At 40.8% G+C, this 17,050-nt stretch overlaps 1 protein-coding gene across 2 annotated transcripts in view; it reads right to left on the bottom strand.

Moving 5' to 3' along the window:
* Positions 1-2,016: 2,016 nt before the first annotated feature.
* Positions 2,017-17,050, bottom strand: part of Ppp3ca (protein phosphatase 3 catalytic subunit alpha) — a 271,584-nt gene continuing 256,550 nt past the window's right edge. Inside the window, exons 12-14 of one of the 2 annotated variants that reach the window (XM_021197089.1) lie at positions 10,864-10,961; positions 7,827-7,856; positions 2,017-4,709 (exon numbers count right to left, since the gene is read on the bottom strand). In XM_021197089.1, coding sequence (XP_021052748.1) covers positions 4,513-4,709; positions 7,827-7,856; positions 10,864-10,961 — 325 coding nt within the window. In that variant the 3' untranslated portion in view covers positions 2,017-4,512. The remainder of the gene's footprint in view (positions 4,710-7,826; positions 7,857-10,863; positions 10,962-17,050) is intronic. The other variant, XM_021197090.1, reaches the window with a different exon arrangement.

Below are 17,050 nucleotides of genomic sequence, written 5' to 3'. Positions count from 1 at the left end.
TTATCCTCCAAGTCTCCCTACCTAACCTAGGCTGTTGCTTTTTTTTCCCGCAGCTGCTGTCGTTTGTCTGTCTATAAAACACACCCAAAATATTAAGCCCACAGAGGACTGTGTTTAACTGTGTTGCAGAACTCGGCCCCGAGACAGAGAGTCTGCAAACACAAAGTCTTGAAGCAATGGCTTAGAATGAAAAATTGACAGGATACCCTAAATCTTGTTGTTAAAGTGATATTCTATCCTGTACTGCTCCAGGGACATTTAGATATGGAGCAGGTTATTCTCCATTCTTGAGTCAGTACCTTACCATGCAGTCAGTGTCTAATCCCTTCCATGCTGTTTTCCCTAAAGGCGTTACAGTATCAAACTTGCAGTGTGTCTCACCCTTTGAGTGAAGCCATACTCATGGAATGCAGGCTCATTTCCTAGCCACTCAAACCTTATGATAAGTAGATGCTTTTCAAAGTCAGCACTGTCTTCTGGAATATCACCGCTAACAGGACCTCTGTTGTTTACCTGTTAAGTTTCTCCAGTATTTCCTTAAAGCAGACTCCCCTTCTGGGTCTCTATCATTAACATAAATTCCAGTATGTCAGTTGCCTCTTGACAATATGGTCATCAGAGATAGGTACATTTTGTTCTTTACTTTGTGTATCTTGTTACTATGTATGAATTAATAAAAATAAAAGTAAACACATCATCAAGGGCCTGGTTAGGGTTGCTCCTGGTATACATTATTTAAAAAAAACAAAACAAAACAAAACACACACACACAGAGAGAGAGAGAGAGAGAGAGAGAGAGAGAGAGAGAGAGAGAGAGAGAGAGAGAGAGAGCGCCCAAGAAGCGCTCTGAAAAGCACAGCACCGACTCACAGTCCCATAGCATGCTGACATTTAATATCATACTAAAAACCCATATATGCCTTGAGGACTGCCTGGCACAGTGGCTGTGTGTGTGTGTGTGTGTGCACGCACATGTGATTGAAAAATATGAATGTACAACAGGGAAAGGGATGGTCAGAGCATAGCAGACACATCTGCTTATGAAATGAACAAAGTAGCCGGCCACATCCCTAGGGCAGAGAGAGTATCCTCAGGTTTGGAGATCTTGGGTTTGTTTAATTCAAGGGAACCACTGAGTGACAGACATGAAGTACTCAAGTTTAAGAAAGACAAAAGAGATTATCCCATCCCTATAGTTGACTTCATCTTCAGCCCCAATGTAAGGATAGGGAAATGATGTATATTAAAATTATCTCATACGGGTACAGCCAGGGTGGACAGAAAGCAAATATTTCAGGACACAAATGGTTCAGAGGGCTTTCACAGCACCACAGGAGCACCATCTGGAGAGAGGGTGTGAGATATTCTGGTATTCACAGTGATCCTATGTGATGGGACATAGACAGGCTGAGATACCACACTTGATTCTCATCACAGGTGAGCCTCTCAAGTTGCCTTCTTAGATTTTTGAAAGTACATGTAGGATGAATGTACATGTAGGTTGAATGTATGTACATGTAGGATGAATGTACATGTAGGTTGAATATATGTACATGTAGGATGAATGTATGTACATGTAGGATGAATGTATGTACATGTAGGATGAATGTACATGTAGGATGAATGTATTTTAGACAAGGAAGCTTGCTGAGGGAGACTACCAGATCCAGTCTTCCAAACACTATCTAGAAATTTAGCAAATTAGGGTGCCCTGCAAATAGCAAGTCACCCTGGCACAGACAAAAGCATCTGGGGATGAGAGTGTGGCTGTGTGTGAATGCCCAGACATATGCATATGTGCTTGTACCCAGGTACCCAGCAAGGGAACTCATGAATCCAATAGTCTGTCCACATCTTAAAGAGACAGGACTAATAAAAAAGATTTGCAAGTGTTGTCAATCCTGGAGAAAGACCTTCAACTCCATACTGACTTCTTGGACAGATTAAATCATTGTGTGAAAAAATAGTGCCTCTTTCCTAACACTGAGCAAAAAGACAAGCAATACTCACATCGACTGCTTATTTCAATGTCAAATGTTTATTTCTATGCCATAGTTTCCTTAGCACAATTTGCAAAAGAAAGGAATCCAAAAAAGACCTGATCATTATTAATAGTTTTTGGGATATTTTCTCTGTAGTCAGAAGAAAGAAAACACACACATTGGTACGAGAATGACCATTTCTTTTACAGCATTCTAGCAAGTTGCATCTGTTTTCCTTGGTTGTCACTTTTGTGGGGAAATACCCACAGGAGAAACGTTTTGACTCATTCAAATAACCATGGGGAAGTTTTTGTCAGCGAATATATCTTTGTTTTGGTACACTTTATTACTAATCGCCACACTCTCATTACTTAATATAATAGGCATAATTTATTACATAAACAAAGTGCAGTGAAAAATGAACAATATTAGAAACAAACTGAAATGTGGTGCCTTCTAAATCTCCGCAGGGATAACAACTAAAAAGCATGTGAATACAAACTTATCAGTATAAACACAGCCTGTCTGGGTTGGAAATGGGCTTAGGAGACTAGTCCTCTTTTGCCATAGCTGGGAGGTGTCCCATACAACCAAAACAACCTGACGACCAATTGAAGACTATTGTTTCCAATGTAAAGGATTGGTCTGGTTTCTTAAATCAGTCCTTCATGTAAGGAAGCCAGAAGACGGCATTTGCTCTGTAAGCAGACTTCTCTTGCCTGATTTTTTGAGACACAAACCCACCAAGACTTTTACAGCAGAAGTGGGTACCACTCCTTGGATCATGAGGCCCTTGGGAAGCAGCCTGCCCTAAGTGTGCAGGGTGGTGTAGGGCCAGCACCCAGAGGACACCATGGTGGCTGTGCACAACATTCCCTTCAGCAGACTCAGTGAAAGGATGCGCATTCTTTAAGTTCATGCACATTTTATTGAGTAGTAATATAAAATGCTTTTTCTTTGTCATTGGTACAGGTGCATGCTTTGATCGCCAACATTTCAGAAGTCAAATTACAAAGGCAAGGCTTTAGGCTGTAGTGAATGACTTGGGCACTTATACAATTGTTAAAAAATATGAATGGACTTTTGTTGTTGGTTGTTGTTTTCAGAATGAACCAGTTGTAACCCGTAACTAATATACAAAGGGAAAAAAGTGAAAAAAGTACGTATTTTGTGGCACATGACAGAACAGAACGACATAACTAAACTGGTATGACATTAACGGTTACCATGCATTTAGAGTTTCACATGTAACTACAAACTTATTTAAATTTCACAAAGTTTGCTAAACATGCCAACCATCTATGTGTGCACTGACAAGCTTATGTTAAAAACTTTTAAGAATACTCTCCCCTTTAGATTTTTTCAAAGCTTTTGTTTTGATTACAAAATTTCAAAGGCATTAAGCATTTTCGAGAATATAAAGCACACGCCAGTATACATACATTTTCCAGTAAATGTCAGGCCACAAAGCGCATTACAGTCCATACAGGCCGATACAGCCATTTTATTTTTTTTTTTCTTAAAAAACATGCATAGGCAGATTTTTTTTGTTTGTTTTTGTTTTTTACAGAATATAGAGGCTTCACCACTGCACTATGGTGTCGTGTTCACTATACTTAAAAATGCACCACTCATAAATATTGAATTCAGCAAGCCACAACCAAGACTTGATTTATCAACAAAACCCCTAAATATAAACAGCAAAAAAGATGGGTATAATTATTCCAGTTTTTTTTAAACTTAAAGAAAATGTATTCACTGCCAAATTAATAATGTTCTATGGAAAGAAGGGCATTCAAGCAAACTAAAGGAACCTGAGATAAGCATGATCTATACAAAATTAAACTGTCGTATTTTTTTTTATTTTTTATTTTTTATTTTTTTGGCATTTTAACAAATTTGCAACATTCTTTTTTTTCCAGGTTTTTTTTGTTTTTGTTTTTGTTTTTGTTTTTTTTTGTTTTTGTTTTTTAAGACTGCCTAATTCAGTTTATAGCCATTGTCTGACAGGAGTAGCAAAACATTATCAATAAATAGTCCTTAGTTAGTTTTTACATCTTTTTTTTTTTCTGTTAAAAATGTTTGATGTCTTCCATTTTAGTGATGCGACTGTAAACGTACAATAGAGTATAAGAAATTAGACAAAGTTTTCGTGTCCAGTAACAGAATAAAAGGCCTTTCATTAACCTATCTAAAAGTCCCCAGTGCAGTAGGAAAACGTGTTCATTCCCCTAACATTGCAGTATAGACTAGCATTAGCTTTCTTTTTAAAACTTTTTTTTTTCCTAGAAGCATTTTTTAAAGGCATACCCAAAAGAGGTGTTTAATCACCACCCTCACCAAAATATAGTTTATTATCTCTCTCCCTCTTTTTTATTTTATTTTTTCATGATAGTGTAAACTGAATCCAATTCCTGGCCCCCAGAGCAAACAAGCTACCGTCAGAGGCAAGAACATCCAACTGCTGAGATGCAGCAATCCCATCATGCCCTGCAGCTCAAAAAAAAAAAAAAAAGTGAACAGGAAGTGGTCACTGGATATTGCTGCTATTACTGCCATTGCTGTCCGTGCCGTTAGTCTCTGAGGCGAGAGCCTTGTTGATGGAGTTAAGGTTGGCGTCGGAGGGCATGGCATCTCGGCGAGGCGGCATCCTCTCGTTAATTCGGTCTAAGCCTTTGGCCTCCTCGAAGCTAGTGATCTTATGTTGTGGTGAAAATCCTTTGATAGCTAAATAGAAAATCATTAAGAGAAGAGAGAAAGCGTTAGGTGGGGCGTACCAAAGGACACCGTGGCTGCATCAAGTGGGGTTAGAGGCTTCAGAGTGGGTGGGAATCCTTTAGTGGAGAACAACGTGACAGGACCTGAGGACGACACAACAGATTCCTTACCATACCGGAGGGAACCAAGGGTTTGAAAACAGCCAATGTCTCTTGCCAACCAAAATGTCCTCTTGAAGAGTTTAAGATGTAAGCATTTCTCTTGTCTTCATCAAAGTTTAGATCACAGAAATCCACAGTGGGTTAAGTAAAGGGGAAAAAAAAAAAAAAAAAACAACAAAACTGTTCCCGGGGCAGGTTTCTGCATCCAGCAGCACTGGCCACATCACTGGCTTGACGGCCCATGATCCCTGACCTAAGTAGACTACACTTCCCCACGGTCTTACTCTGCCACTGTGCTGCAAATTCAGGGGAAGGCCTCTCTCTCCCAACTCTCACCATGGCTTAGAATAGAAAGTCTAAGAACTAGAAAAAGGAATTGACAGGGACATTTCTTTGCCAACATTGTGTCTGTGTGCTGGGGGATGGGGATTATAAGCTGTTTTCCCGTTTAACAGGAAGATGTCTAGTGGGTGAGGTGGTAAGAGAAATTCAAAAATAAAGACTATGGAGAGAAGCACTTTCTGCCCTTTAGCAGTGAACAGGTCAAACTGATGTTCATCTGGTACCCATTTGTGTCTAAACCAAGGAAAACTCACTCTGAGTAGAGCCACATTAGGTGGTGACTGAAGAAGAACCCATTGGTTTTGTGACTTTTAACTAAAACCTTGACTTCTCTTTAGTTTTCCTCTAGTGACCTTTCGTGTGCTAGAGATAACGAGAAGTATTTGTGAAAAAAAGAAAAAAAAAAAAAAAAAACCCCAAACCTTCCTCACTGGGTGCACCAACAGTGAGCTGAAAAAAAGAAAAAGAAAAAAATCACACAGAAGGGGAACCAATAGCATCAGCTTGCTGTACGCCCTGCGAAGTGCGAGCCAGATGCACTTACAGGAGGCCAATCACCAGTGATGCCTTGGCTGCCTCTCCACAGCTTATTAAGGACAATTTCAAGTTATGTGTCTCCTCCCCACTTTTGGGGGTGGTGGTGGTGGAGAGTAAAGCAGGTTAAAGCTGACTCTCTGTCAGCCACTCATAGACAAATGTGCAGCCCTTCATTAGAACGGATGACACGCCTAGAAGATTCACACAGTTGTTTAAAGCTCATTATAAAGAAAAACAGATTGTTCCCCCTCTGCATTTTAAGGTTAGCATAATGGTGATTAGTCAAGTGTGAGAGGAAGAACACAGGGAGATGGGGAAAGACCAAAGCCCAAAGCAAAGCTTCATAATTCTGTAATTTGATAATAAGCTGAAAAAAAAAATAATAGAGCTGTCTAATAATAGAGCTGAGTACCCACCCAGAGAATTAACTCAATTATTTTATGGGGCAAGAATTAACAGATACCTTCCTCTTTTTCTAAATGATATCACCTCATAATCAAGTCTGTCGTGGTAAATTATGAAACTTTGATTCATTTAAAGGACAAAAAGAAAAAAAAAACAAAACAAAACAAAAAAAACAAAAAAAAACAACAACAAAAAAAACCCAACAACCCAAAAAAGTGGAAGCTTTAGGTTTTGAAACCAATGAGGTCAGAGCACAGGAATGCAAAATCTTGTAGAACAGAGGCTAGTTGGGGCTGGGGCTCCATTTCTGATCACATCTGTCTACCCCTGTACGGAAGGAAGCACTCTGCTCTAGTTGCTGGTCAGACAATGGTGTTAGCAATTTACATTGGGAGTATACTTAGCACAACACAGAGCCACAGAGTCACAGAAAACAGCCAAACTCTCAACAGGAATGCACACTGCAGATTAGATGTTGCCAAGAGGAATAGAGAATTCCCACATAAATAGCAGTTTGCTCACTGCTATTTAGGAAACAGTTGTATTTTTCTCTTACATCACTGTCATTTCCCCTACCATATCCAAATCATGAGCAAATTGTAAAGCTAAAGTGACACTTTTTACATCATACCAAAGGACTGTATATGCACACAATTTTGTAAAAAAAAAAAAAAAAAAAAAACAAAAAAAGTAAAGTTATTTTGCAAGAACAAAATACAACTGAAGAATTTTGTTTTAAAGGGGAACTTCAAGTTATTCTTTCAAAAAAAAAATTCCAGAGGGTGTGATATGCAGAATATTGAAACTATTTTCATGTGTAGTTCTCAGGTAACCAAGTAGTCAAACAGCATTCAATTAAAAATGAGCTACTAATAGGTCAACAGCACTGCTCTTTCCAGGCGCTAGTAGGCAGTTGGCGATGAATTCTTGATAGCCCCTGAAGCTCCTAGCAAGAGACCTAGCATAGAGCAGACAGGTGGAATGATTAATTAACTGTCTGCCTGACAGTCTTGCGATTGGCTGCTCCCACAGACACAGCTACTCTTTGAGCTCCTAATAATATTGTTTTTTGAATGCTTTCTTCCGAATATCAATTAGTTAAAATTGATAAGGATAAAAGTTTACCCCTACATGTCTGTCTCACATTGGAATATTTTTAGAGACATAAGTGATATTGAATCGTAACCAAGCATTACCAGGCACGTAAGTCTGTTGTTGCAAGCGTGAGAAGACTAGAATCAACAGAATTTTATTCTTTCGTCTCTGTCCTACTAGATCTGAGGGAGGGGTGGTTCAGCTCAAAGCATATTGTTTTACATGTCACTTTTCACAGCAGCTGCCATAACCCCCACCCCACATCACTCGTGCTATATAGAAATTGATGTATGTAAATTACAACCCTTTAGTTGTATGCGATTAGACTAGGTTCGTTGTATACAAAAGTCAAACATAGCTTTAAGGGAAAAAAAAAAAACCAAACAAACAAACCATAGAAGGACATTTTCCCCTTTAAAGCAAGAACATTTTGGTTAATACTGAGCCACAACTGTTAGCCCAACACCCACACACTCTGTACAAGCTACAGCAAATAAAATAAAAAATAAAAATAAAAAAAAATGAATACACCCAGCAGAGCCCTTGTCTGTTGCAGGTACAACAGAAAGGGGACTGGCCAATTTACCTTCATCAGCCTCAATAGCCTCAACAGTAGCTGAAGAGAAGAAAGGGGGTGCAAAATGAATGAGAAAATGAGTCGAGGATTTCTTAACTCTAAAGAACAAGTCAGTGACGATCAAAGGAACTGGGGGTGTGGGGAGAAACTAATGTTTGTCTAAGTGCTGGCTTCTGGACTAGACAGAAAGACTAGAGAGAAAGGAAACACACACACACACACACACACACACACACACACATACACACACACACACAGGCACACACACATACCACGTAAGTGAGACATGTCGGTCATGGCCTACATACACCTGAGGGGATGAATGGATGGCTTGACGTCCTGGCTCACTAATCCGTGAGGGAGACATGCAGAGAAGCTTTCTGATGTGTGGGTTGAATTGATGACTGGGGTATGGAGATCTACAATTTTGGATTCTTTCAGCATTTTAGAATCCATGCTCGGCTTGGTGATTTGTAGTTGAAATGCCAGAGGGATGGGACTGACGAGCTTTGAGCTGGGTTGTTGATGCTGGTGCTATACTTTGTTACTGAATAGTCAGAGGTGGGGTTTCCAGAGATAGAAATGTAAGGGTGGGAGTGTGGGGGGCTGAGGGCTGGACTTAGAGGGCGATGAATCAGGCTGTCTAGGGGGGAAAACACAATTCCTGGAGGAGGTGGCCAGGGAGCGGAGGAATGATAAAGCCTGGATATCTTATCAGGCAAGCTGAGTTCAAGTTTTTTGTTTTTTCCCTTGTTGCAATTCCATGTTTAGAAACAAAGTTCCTGAAGTCTTACATGTCATGTGGGGGTACAGCAGGAACCCTAATATCAGCCCCTTCAGGAACAGGGTGTCTCAAGGTTGAAGTCCCTCAGTGAGGCATCTTATGATGTGCTGCACTGGCAATTTTGGAGGCCGAGTAAGCCTACTGTCTACTTAGACGTTACCATCTCCCTGTACAGCTTACGTGTTTTTCCGTGCTATTACAGCTAGGACATGTTCCCGTAATTAAATGCCAGAATATTAAACTTGTGTCCAAGTTCAAAATGTTTAACAGCAATATTTTACCCCTGGACTTCAATGTGCATTCTCTCATAATTTAAAATTCACAACTATAACAAGGGCTGTCTATGCATGCCAGTTAAGAATGCATTCTGGATTCCTCATAATCATGGAGAAGAGCTGAATGTCAAAGCTCTGAGCAGCTTCTCCTTTCATGCCAACAGAAGGGCAGCAGATATGAGCCCTGAAAACAGACAACGCAGTGGTTTTAAATATATATCAAGTTGTCAAATTCTCAGGACAAATGAAGTCTCAACCCAATGTGTGTGTGTGTGTGTGTGTGTGTGTGTGTGTGTGTGTGTGTGTGAGTTCCACATGAATAACACAAACAGATGGACTTAAAAGGAACTCGACTAAGTGAAACGACAAACACAGGTGACCATCTGAAGGTGATCCTGTCTACTGTAAGCATTTAAAGAGCTTAGCTTTACAAGCAAAGGTGAAACCCTGGAACCACACCAGCACTCCTGGGGCAGAAATACACACAGCCTAGTGTATCCTAAGCTCGGGAAGTCTGCGGTCAGGCACTGAAGGTGTGTGTGCCTCTGCTGTATGCTGCGGTTATTAGATGCTGTAGCTTTCCATCAGCGGGGCAGAGATGCATTCTGCTCATACAAATTACCTCTGCCCTAATTTCCCAGGATGTTCATTTTGATGGAAAAGTTTTTATCTATTTATTTTTGTGGTTTGTTTTTGCTTTTATGAAGTGATTAATTTCTAACTACAGATTTATGGGAGGGCATTTTTTTTTAACCTCCGTTATTCTAAATTTTCTCTCTTTTGCTGAAATGTTTTTGAATTTTGGGGGGCAACTCATAGACAGTGGTTTTAGAGGAAAGTCATCTGAAAATAAAGGCTATGACTGTTGTCACTCAAGTGTGATGGCCTGATAATGTCATGCTTACGGGTTGACCTTTATGTGCTGTGTGAAAGAAATGTCTTAATAAAGTAACAGTAAAAACACCTGAGTCTTTTGGGATGGAGAGTAGGGATAGGAAAGAAAATATGAGACAGATCCAGGGAGAGAAATAAGCAAGAGGCTGAAATTGTATTAAAATACAATAGTATATTTTTTTGCTGGAAATATTTTCTTCTGTTGAAGTCTAACATAACAGCAAAATTTCCATATTGAATGTTTTATTTTAATTAGTGATATTAACTAAAGTGGATAAAAAAGTAAATACAACCAAAGAAACAGTATATACGATTATGTTGTCTCACATGGGTGACACTAGCTACATGTGAGTCTTTAAGTTCAATTTACTGAAAGTTAGGGAATCATTTAAAAGATCTTTTCATTTGCATTGATTATCTGTCAAACATTCCATGGTTTGGTGTTAGCAGCAGCCTTTGGAGAAATGAGAAATTCTCACCATCACAAAAATTATGCTGCATGGTACTTGTGCAGCCAGTTATGACTAGAATGCAAAATGCCTACTTAAAAGAGAAGTTATTATTATTAATAAAAAAGAACCAGTATCAAAAAGGCCCAATAAAATAAAGCTGTGAGCCTTTCTCTTTTCGTATTTCTGATGCATCAGAGAAAAAGCTAATATAACTCTCATTTCTGTTCAAGTGGATAATTATATTACCCTTTTTATATTCTTTTGAATAAAATCTATAATTATGCACATATATGTGTATACCTTTTCTCAATCACGTAGAGAAGCAGACCACTTACTAGGATGTAACTGAGGGAGGGCGCTTCAACGGCTCAAGCCCACTGTTGTGTACCCTGGCACCCTAAATGAGTCCTGGAGGTAGGACTGAAGAGAGGGATGCATGTGCTAGTGAGAAGAAGGGTGCATGCAGTGAAATGAGGGTGCCTTCGTGGCAGACATGACTGAATATAGCCTGATGTGTGGGGTTGAGCCCTTCTTCCAGCCAAGAAGAGCAGAAACAAAGAGCAAGCTTCCATGACCGAGACACTCAGTGCTCCACTGACACGCTGGCCACGTGCTCCTAGTCATATCCCCGGGCTGCTTACCGCTTTGCAGAGTCTGTTTGCCACCAGAGAGTACCCCGCTGGGGAGCATGCCAGTTGGGGTCAGGCCCTTCAGTGTCAGAACACTCTCACTCTCTTCTCTGGAAGACACAGAGGGGGCATGGAAGTTAACGTTTGCTTTCTTTTGTGGAAAAAAAAAAAGACACATAAGAACCCATATTTACCTCATATTGGCTCTGTGGATCGCTTGTTTTATTTACAACAGAAAACATTTCTTTTATCTACTTATACAGAGAGAATATTCTACAAATGACTTCAGTGTTAAAATCACATGATGCAATCGTGGCGTTATGGTCTCTTCTGCACTGTGAAGACCCTGAAGATGACTCTAGCCTTATAACCTAACCCACACTACAAGGCAAAGCCATTGCCGTGCATCTCCAGTGACGAAGACCTGTGCACCCAGGCAGCAGCAGCACACGCACACACCTACTTGACAGTATGGGACTCAGCACAGTCTATGCGACCCATCTAGCCAGGGATTATTTCAGGGGGCCACTGAAGGACTGTGTGCCACATGAAAGACAGAGTGATGGCGGCTGGTAACCACGAGCAGCTGGTCACTTTTCCCAGCCTTCCTGTTTTAGCTTCCTTCTTCACAGATCTGTTTACGTGAAATTCTTTCATTATTCATACGACCCTGTTTTAAAATTCTTGTAAGTGAATCATTTTTTTTCCAATTATTCCTATCATCTAACAATCACTTTTGACTTACTGACAAGCTCAGCAATTAAGAAACGATGATGCAATAGGAATACCCTATTATCCTTCTGTACAACAGATCCTGCAATGCTACATGGGCAGGGAGAAGTTTATATTACTGAGTATATGTACACACACACACACACACACACACACACACACACAAAGGCATGCACAAGCACGCAAGCACACACACATACACACAGTGCTCAATAGCCACAACTACCAAAAGTTTTGTGATGATTTCTAGTATGACTAAGAAAGAATGTCTCCCTAGTTTGTTCCTTTCTTCAACTCAGAAACTGGGGTGCCTTTGTTCAGGTGCTCGAACCCACAAGTCATCGTGCAGCTACGTTCAATTTCCCATTCTACAGCGACTTCACTGGAACCACTTGATGCCTCTATCCCCAAATATATCCTTTATCTCAGTGCTTCTCATAGCAGTTCACACACCCAACCCTCATACGTATTTGCAGTGATGTGATGAATGTACAACAATCACCCTGATTAACATTACAACTTTTATCATCCCCCCAGAGCACCCCGGTACTCCGGAGCCATGACTCTCTTCCATGACAACCTTGTAGAAGGCCTTTCTGCTTCATCTTTCACAGGTCTGCCCTCTCTGCTCATAGGTATTTTCAGATAAAATGGGAGAACATTTAACAGTAATGCCAATTCTGTTGCTCCTTGAGGCAAAATTATCCAATGCCCTTTCCATCAAGAATGCAGGTGAAATCTTTAGCAAGGCTCTATGGGAACCATAAAAGAACAGCTCTTCTATGTACACACCTCCCTTTTGACCCAGCTCTAGATACCCTTGCCACCAGGGTCCTTCATGTAGCACCCTTTACCCCAGGGGATGGCCCTCAGTCATCCTCTTCACAGGGCTGTCTGTGTATCTCCTTCACTCTGCCACCAAATGACGCTTTCTGAGTCCTCCATTCTAATGTGACTCCAGATAACACTTTCCACAAGCTACGCCTCGCCTTACCTGTTCTATTGCTTATTTTTCATCTGTAATGAGCACTTCTCTACTGGCCAAGCTTCCTGAACACAGGGCTTTCTTTCCACTTTGACCACTCTACACCACAGTGCCCACACTGGACCAACACCATGTATACAGACCACGCTCAGCACGTATTTATGAGAAGGAGTTTTAAAAAAAGATGGAAGGACAAATGGCAGGCCTGATCTACAGTTTTGAATCCCAGCTCATTAACTGCAGGGTTTACTTATGAATATTAGGATTGAGTCAGCCAATTCATCACTGTTTACATTCACATGGGAATTTCAACCTTTTCACAGTTCTCGTGTCAAACTACTAGGTCGTGTAAAAAAGAAATACACTGAATACTAATAATAAAATTTGGAAAACTCAGAAATACCCCTACAAAAATGAATGCAGCTTCCCTTCATACTCACATTCAAAGTCAGATTTTAACCTCACGACCGACAAATATTTCTATATACCAAATAAATGCTGGCATCAAATCCCATTTTAAAAGCAAGGCTGCTCAAACAAAATGAAAGGACAACTGCCAACAATGACCAGTAATCATTTAGTTGCTAGCATTTTCATTTTATTTTATTTTATTTTAGGTTTATTTACTTTATCTATGAGAGTACGTTGTCACTATCTTCAGACACACCCACCAGAAGAGGGCATCGAATTCCATTACAGATGCTTGTGAGCCACCATGTGGTGGCTGGGATTTGAACTCAGGGCCTCTGGAAGAGCACTCAGTGCTCGTAACCACTGACCCATCTCTCCAGTCCTAGTTGCTAGCATTTTAATGACAGGATGACAGGTTTTGTTATTGTTGTTATTGTTGTTGATGGTGGTGAGTTTTTTTGTGTGTGTGTGTGTGTGTGTGAACAAAGTAATATTTAAAATTTAAAATTTCTATTATTGTACTAAAGGTACTGAGCCCCTTTCTATTTTGGACACCACCCCTCCCACCATTGAAATCAGTTGATGCTAGGAAAATCACCCATCAATAAACTGGAGGGCAAGATGCCTTTCACTATTCTGAGTTTCAGTTTTCCTCCTCTACCCTATCACATTTATAGTGGCAGGGATTAACTCATAAACGATGCAAAAGTCCTCTGACAGAATGGCCTGCCTGCCTTCTTTCATTTAAGTCCCTCGATCACCTCATCTCCTCCTTCCCATGGTCCTGATGCCCACTCCTGCTTCACACAAGAGTCTCTCCACTCTGAAGTCCACCCATCCTTTGCGGAGCTCTTGGGAAAACTGCTTTCTTCAGTAGTTCCCACTAAGGAGTGCGACCTCCACAAAGGTCTCCTTGTATCATATTCATCCTGTTCTTATAGAGGCGTCCTTCTCAGTCCCCTGACGGACCTTTCCCCTCTCTCTAAGCCCTAGCTGCCAACGGCTTTCAAATTCTGGAAACATGGAGTCTGTAAGTCAAAGGGCATGCTTCCAAATAATGTACAATTTTCAAGGATGGAAGATTAGTCTGGAAACACCTCCTCAATCTTATATCGATCATATGCTGAATGAACTAGGAAACTAAGGGTATTTGCGTCTGCGTTTCATTTATGGCGGTTTCTGGAACATGTAAAAGGATGGACATGGCTCATGCTGTGTTTGTATTAGAAGGCACTACTCAGTTTTGTTGGTGTCTTTTTCAGATACTGTGTACTCTCTTTCAGCAAGACCAGCAGTTTATATCACTGCTCACATGCTCCTCTGCACCTGACTTCTGCTTCTCTCTGAAGCTCCAGGATGGAATTCCTGAAGGTTCTGCCTGGTGCAATGACTATGGCCATCCCAATATACGTTTGGTCTTTGGAGAAATATTCATTCTTCCCTGGACAACAGCACCTTATCGACCGCATGGGTGGTCCCAAAATATGCTTTCTTCTTTATCACTTACTGCCCAGGTAAAGGTTCTTGTAGAAAAGAATGGAATCTAGGCCAGGCGATCTCACCAGTGCACAACCATCAGAGTGTGTGTATGAGAGAGTCCAGAATCCAGAAAAATGTGCTAAAAATCTCCTATCCAGATGACTCTGGTCCCTCACTCCACGAGCTGGCCTAGGCTTACAAAGTGTTGCTACCCATGTTCTGGGCCAAATCCAAGCTCGCAGTAACACTATAGAGTTACCCAAAGCCAAATTAGGGCCATGGCTGGCATCTCATCTAAACCTGACAGAACAGTTGCTTCTATTTCCTGTTGCCTCTGCATGCAGCTTGTTTTGAAGCAGTCTGTAGATCCTATTTGTGATTGGCAGATCTCAGGCAACATGCCTCCACATCTGCTGAAAGGGCTATTTTATTTTTATGTTTTATTATTTTTGGTTTTTAAAGACAGGGTTTTTCTATGCAGGCTATCCTGGAATTTGCTTTATAAACCAGGCTGGCCTTTGCTTCCAGAGTCCTGGAACTAACAGTGTGTGCCACCATTCCTGGCTAACAAGGGGTATTAAAAGACTGTTTACTGATTCCCCTATCATGGTATATGTTTGTGTACTGTGTATGGTGTGCACCCCATTCCTCTACCTGAGAAATATGTATCATCATCCAGTATCAATTCTGCTGGTTCCTGACTTACAAACTGTAGAGTCTTCACATCCTTGTATTTGTCCCTTCCTTTGCATGACTCATCCAAGAGCCTGCTCAGCCTTTTGGTTGTATCACTTCATAGCTTCTTCAACACCCTTCTACTAACAAGTTAGCTCAGTAGCCAATCCAGTCATTAGCATCTACATCTAAAGCACATGTTAGAGCATGCCTCCTATTTCATGGAAATCTTCGTTGCCATACACAGAAAGATCAGACACATTACCCTGGTATTCAAGGACCTTGAGGATATAGATTTTAGGTTTTATTCTCAGCCTCAGGTTTTAACAAATTGTTGCCTTTTACTACGTAGCATTTTCATATACCTGCAATTCATCTCCAGATTGCTGGCGTTACTTCAACCATCCTATCCCACATTCTTGTTTTGAGTAAGACATTAGTGTTGCCTTTCCACCAAGTGCAAACATTGCCTGTTATAAGGTACAACCACTTCAGCCCTAGAAAGCTTGCTAGGTGGATTATTGTTTTTGTTTTTGTTTTTTTGTTTTTTTGTTTTTTTGTTTTTTGTTTTGTTTTGTTTTTTTTTTTTTTTTTCGAGACAGGGTTTCTCTGTTTAGCCCTGGCTGTCCTGGAACTCACTTTGTAGACCAGGCTGGCCTCGAACTCAGAAATCCACCTGCCTCTGCCTCCCGAGTGCTGGGATTAAAGCCGTGCGCCACCACGCCCGGCTGGTGGATTATTGTTAATGTATATAAGGATAACATCCAGCCTTGAGCTTGCACCTCAAACAGATACCATTGGCACTGCTTCTAGGACCACATGACTTCTTATGACTTGGAATGACTATGTCATGATTTCTTCACTACATGCCCTCACTGCTGTGGCCCTACCCATCCACCCACCCAACCTACTCCTCCACTGACAGCCTCATTAAGAGCAATCCACCTAGGAAACCGAAAGGTTCCTTCTGCTCAACACCACATTTAACATCTGTTCACATACACAGCACATGTTTCACGGTCTTACAATGGTTTAAGATGTCTGCCATTCCAATTCAGCTATGGGAATTGCCTAACCTGAATTCCACTTTAGACTGAATGCTCAGCATGGCCTACCAAACTTACTTTTGTGTGGATTCGACTCCTGTATCTTACATAAGGCCTACAGACGCTTTTAAAACGGAACTGCAAGAAAATGCAACTTGTTTTTGTTTCCTACTGACAAGTGCCATCTTAAGCTACAGGTTACCCTTAGGTTTTGAAGCAATTCACCTGGGCATCATATTGCACATCAGCAGTCATGGGCCTGGAGGAACCTTCCTGACCTTTGAGATGGATTGCATTCCATCCTCAGCATGGATTCTTCTGCCTTTATGTGGTTTGAGAACTCAAACAATAATAAAAAATTTTATGTCTATATTGCTGCTCCTCCTGTATTTTCCTTGTTTTTAATCTATGTACTTTTAGATGGAAACCCTTGGTATTTTTATCTCTCCTAGTGACTCTGTTAGACAACGAGCATAGTTTGGTATGTATAAGGGTAACACATGTGCAAGTGTTGATGACTGAGATACTCAAACAACACAGCATTTTCAGATAACTCTTTATCCTCACCAGTCATTTCTTTAACCATACAGGACTTCCTGGAGGCCTTCAGAACTGCTCAACCTGCTTCTACGTAAGCAACTTTGCACTTGATATCTTCTTTGCTGTTTACTCTCTTACTGCATATCCCCATGAAGGCGATGCATATCTGATGTCGCTCATGATTCTTCTTTGCCCTCATTAAATGCCATATTGGTAACACAAGTCACCCTCACACTGCTTGATTGTTCTCTGTGGTACGTGCTTAGGTTTGCAGTTTGGTGCTGCTCACTCACTGTAGAAGTAAACAATTCCCAAGAGTCTAGGAAGAAGG

This window comes from Mus pahari, chromosome 4, assembly GCF_900095145.1.
Source record: "Mus pahari chromosome 4, PAHARI_EIJ_v1.1, whole genome shotgun sequence".
Lineage (NCBI taxonomy): Eukaryota > Metazoa > Chordata > Mammalia > Rodentia > Muridae > Mus > Mus pahari.
The sequence above is the reverse complement of the archived record's forward strand: the minus strand, read 5'-3'. Positions and strand labels throughout refer to the sequence as shown.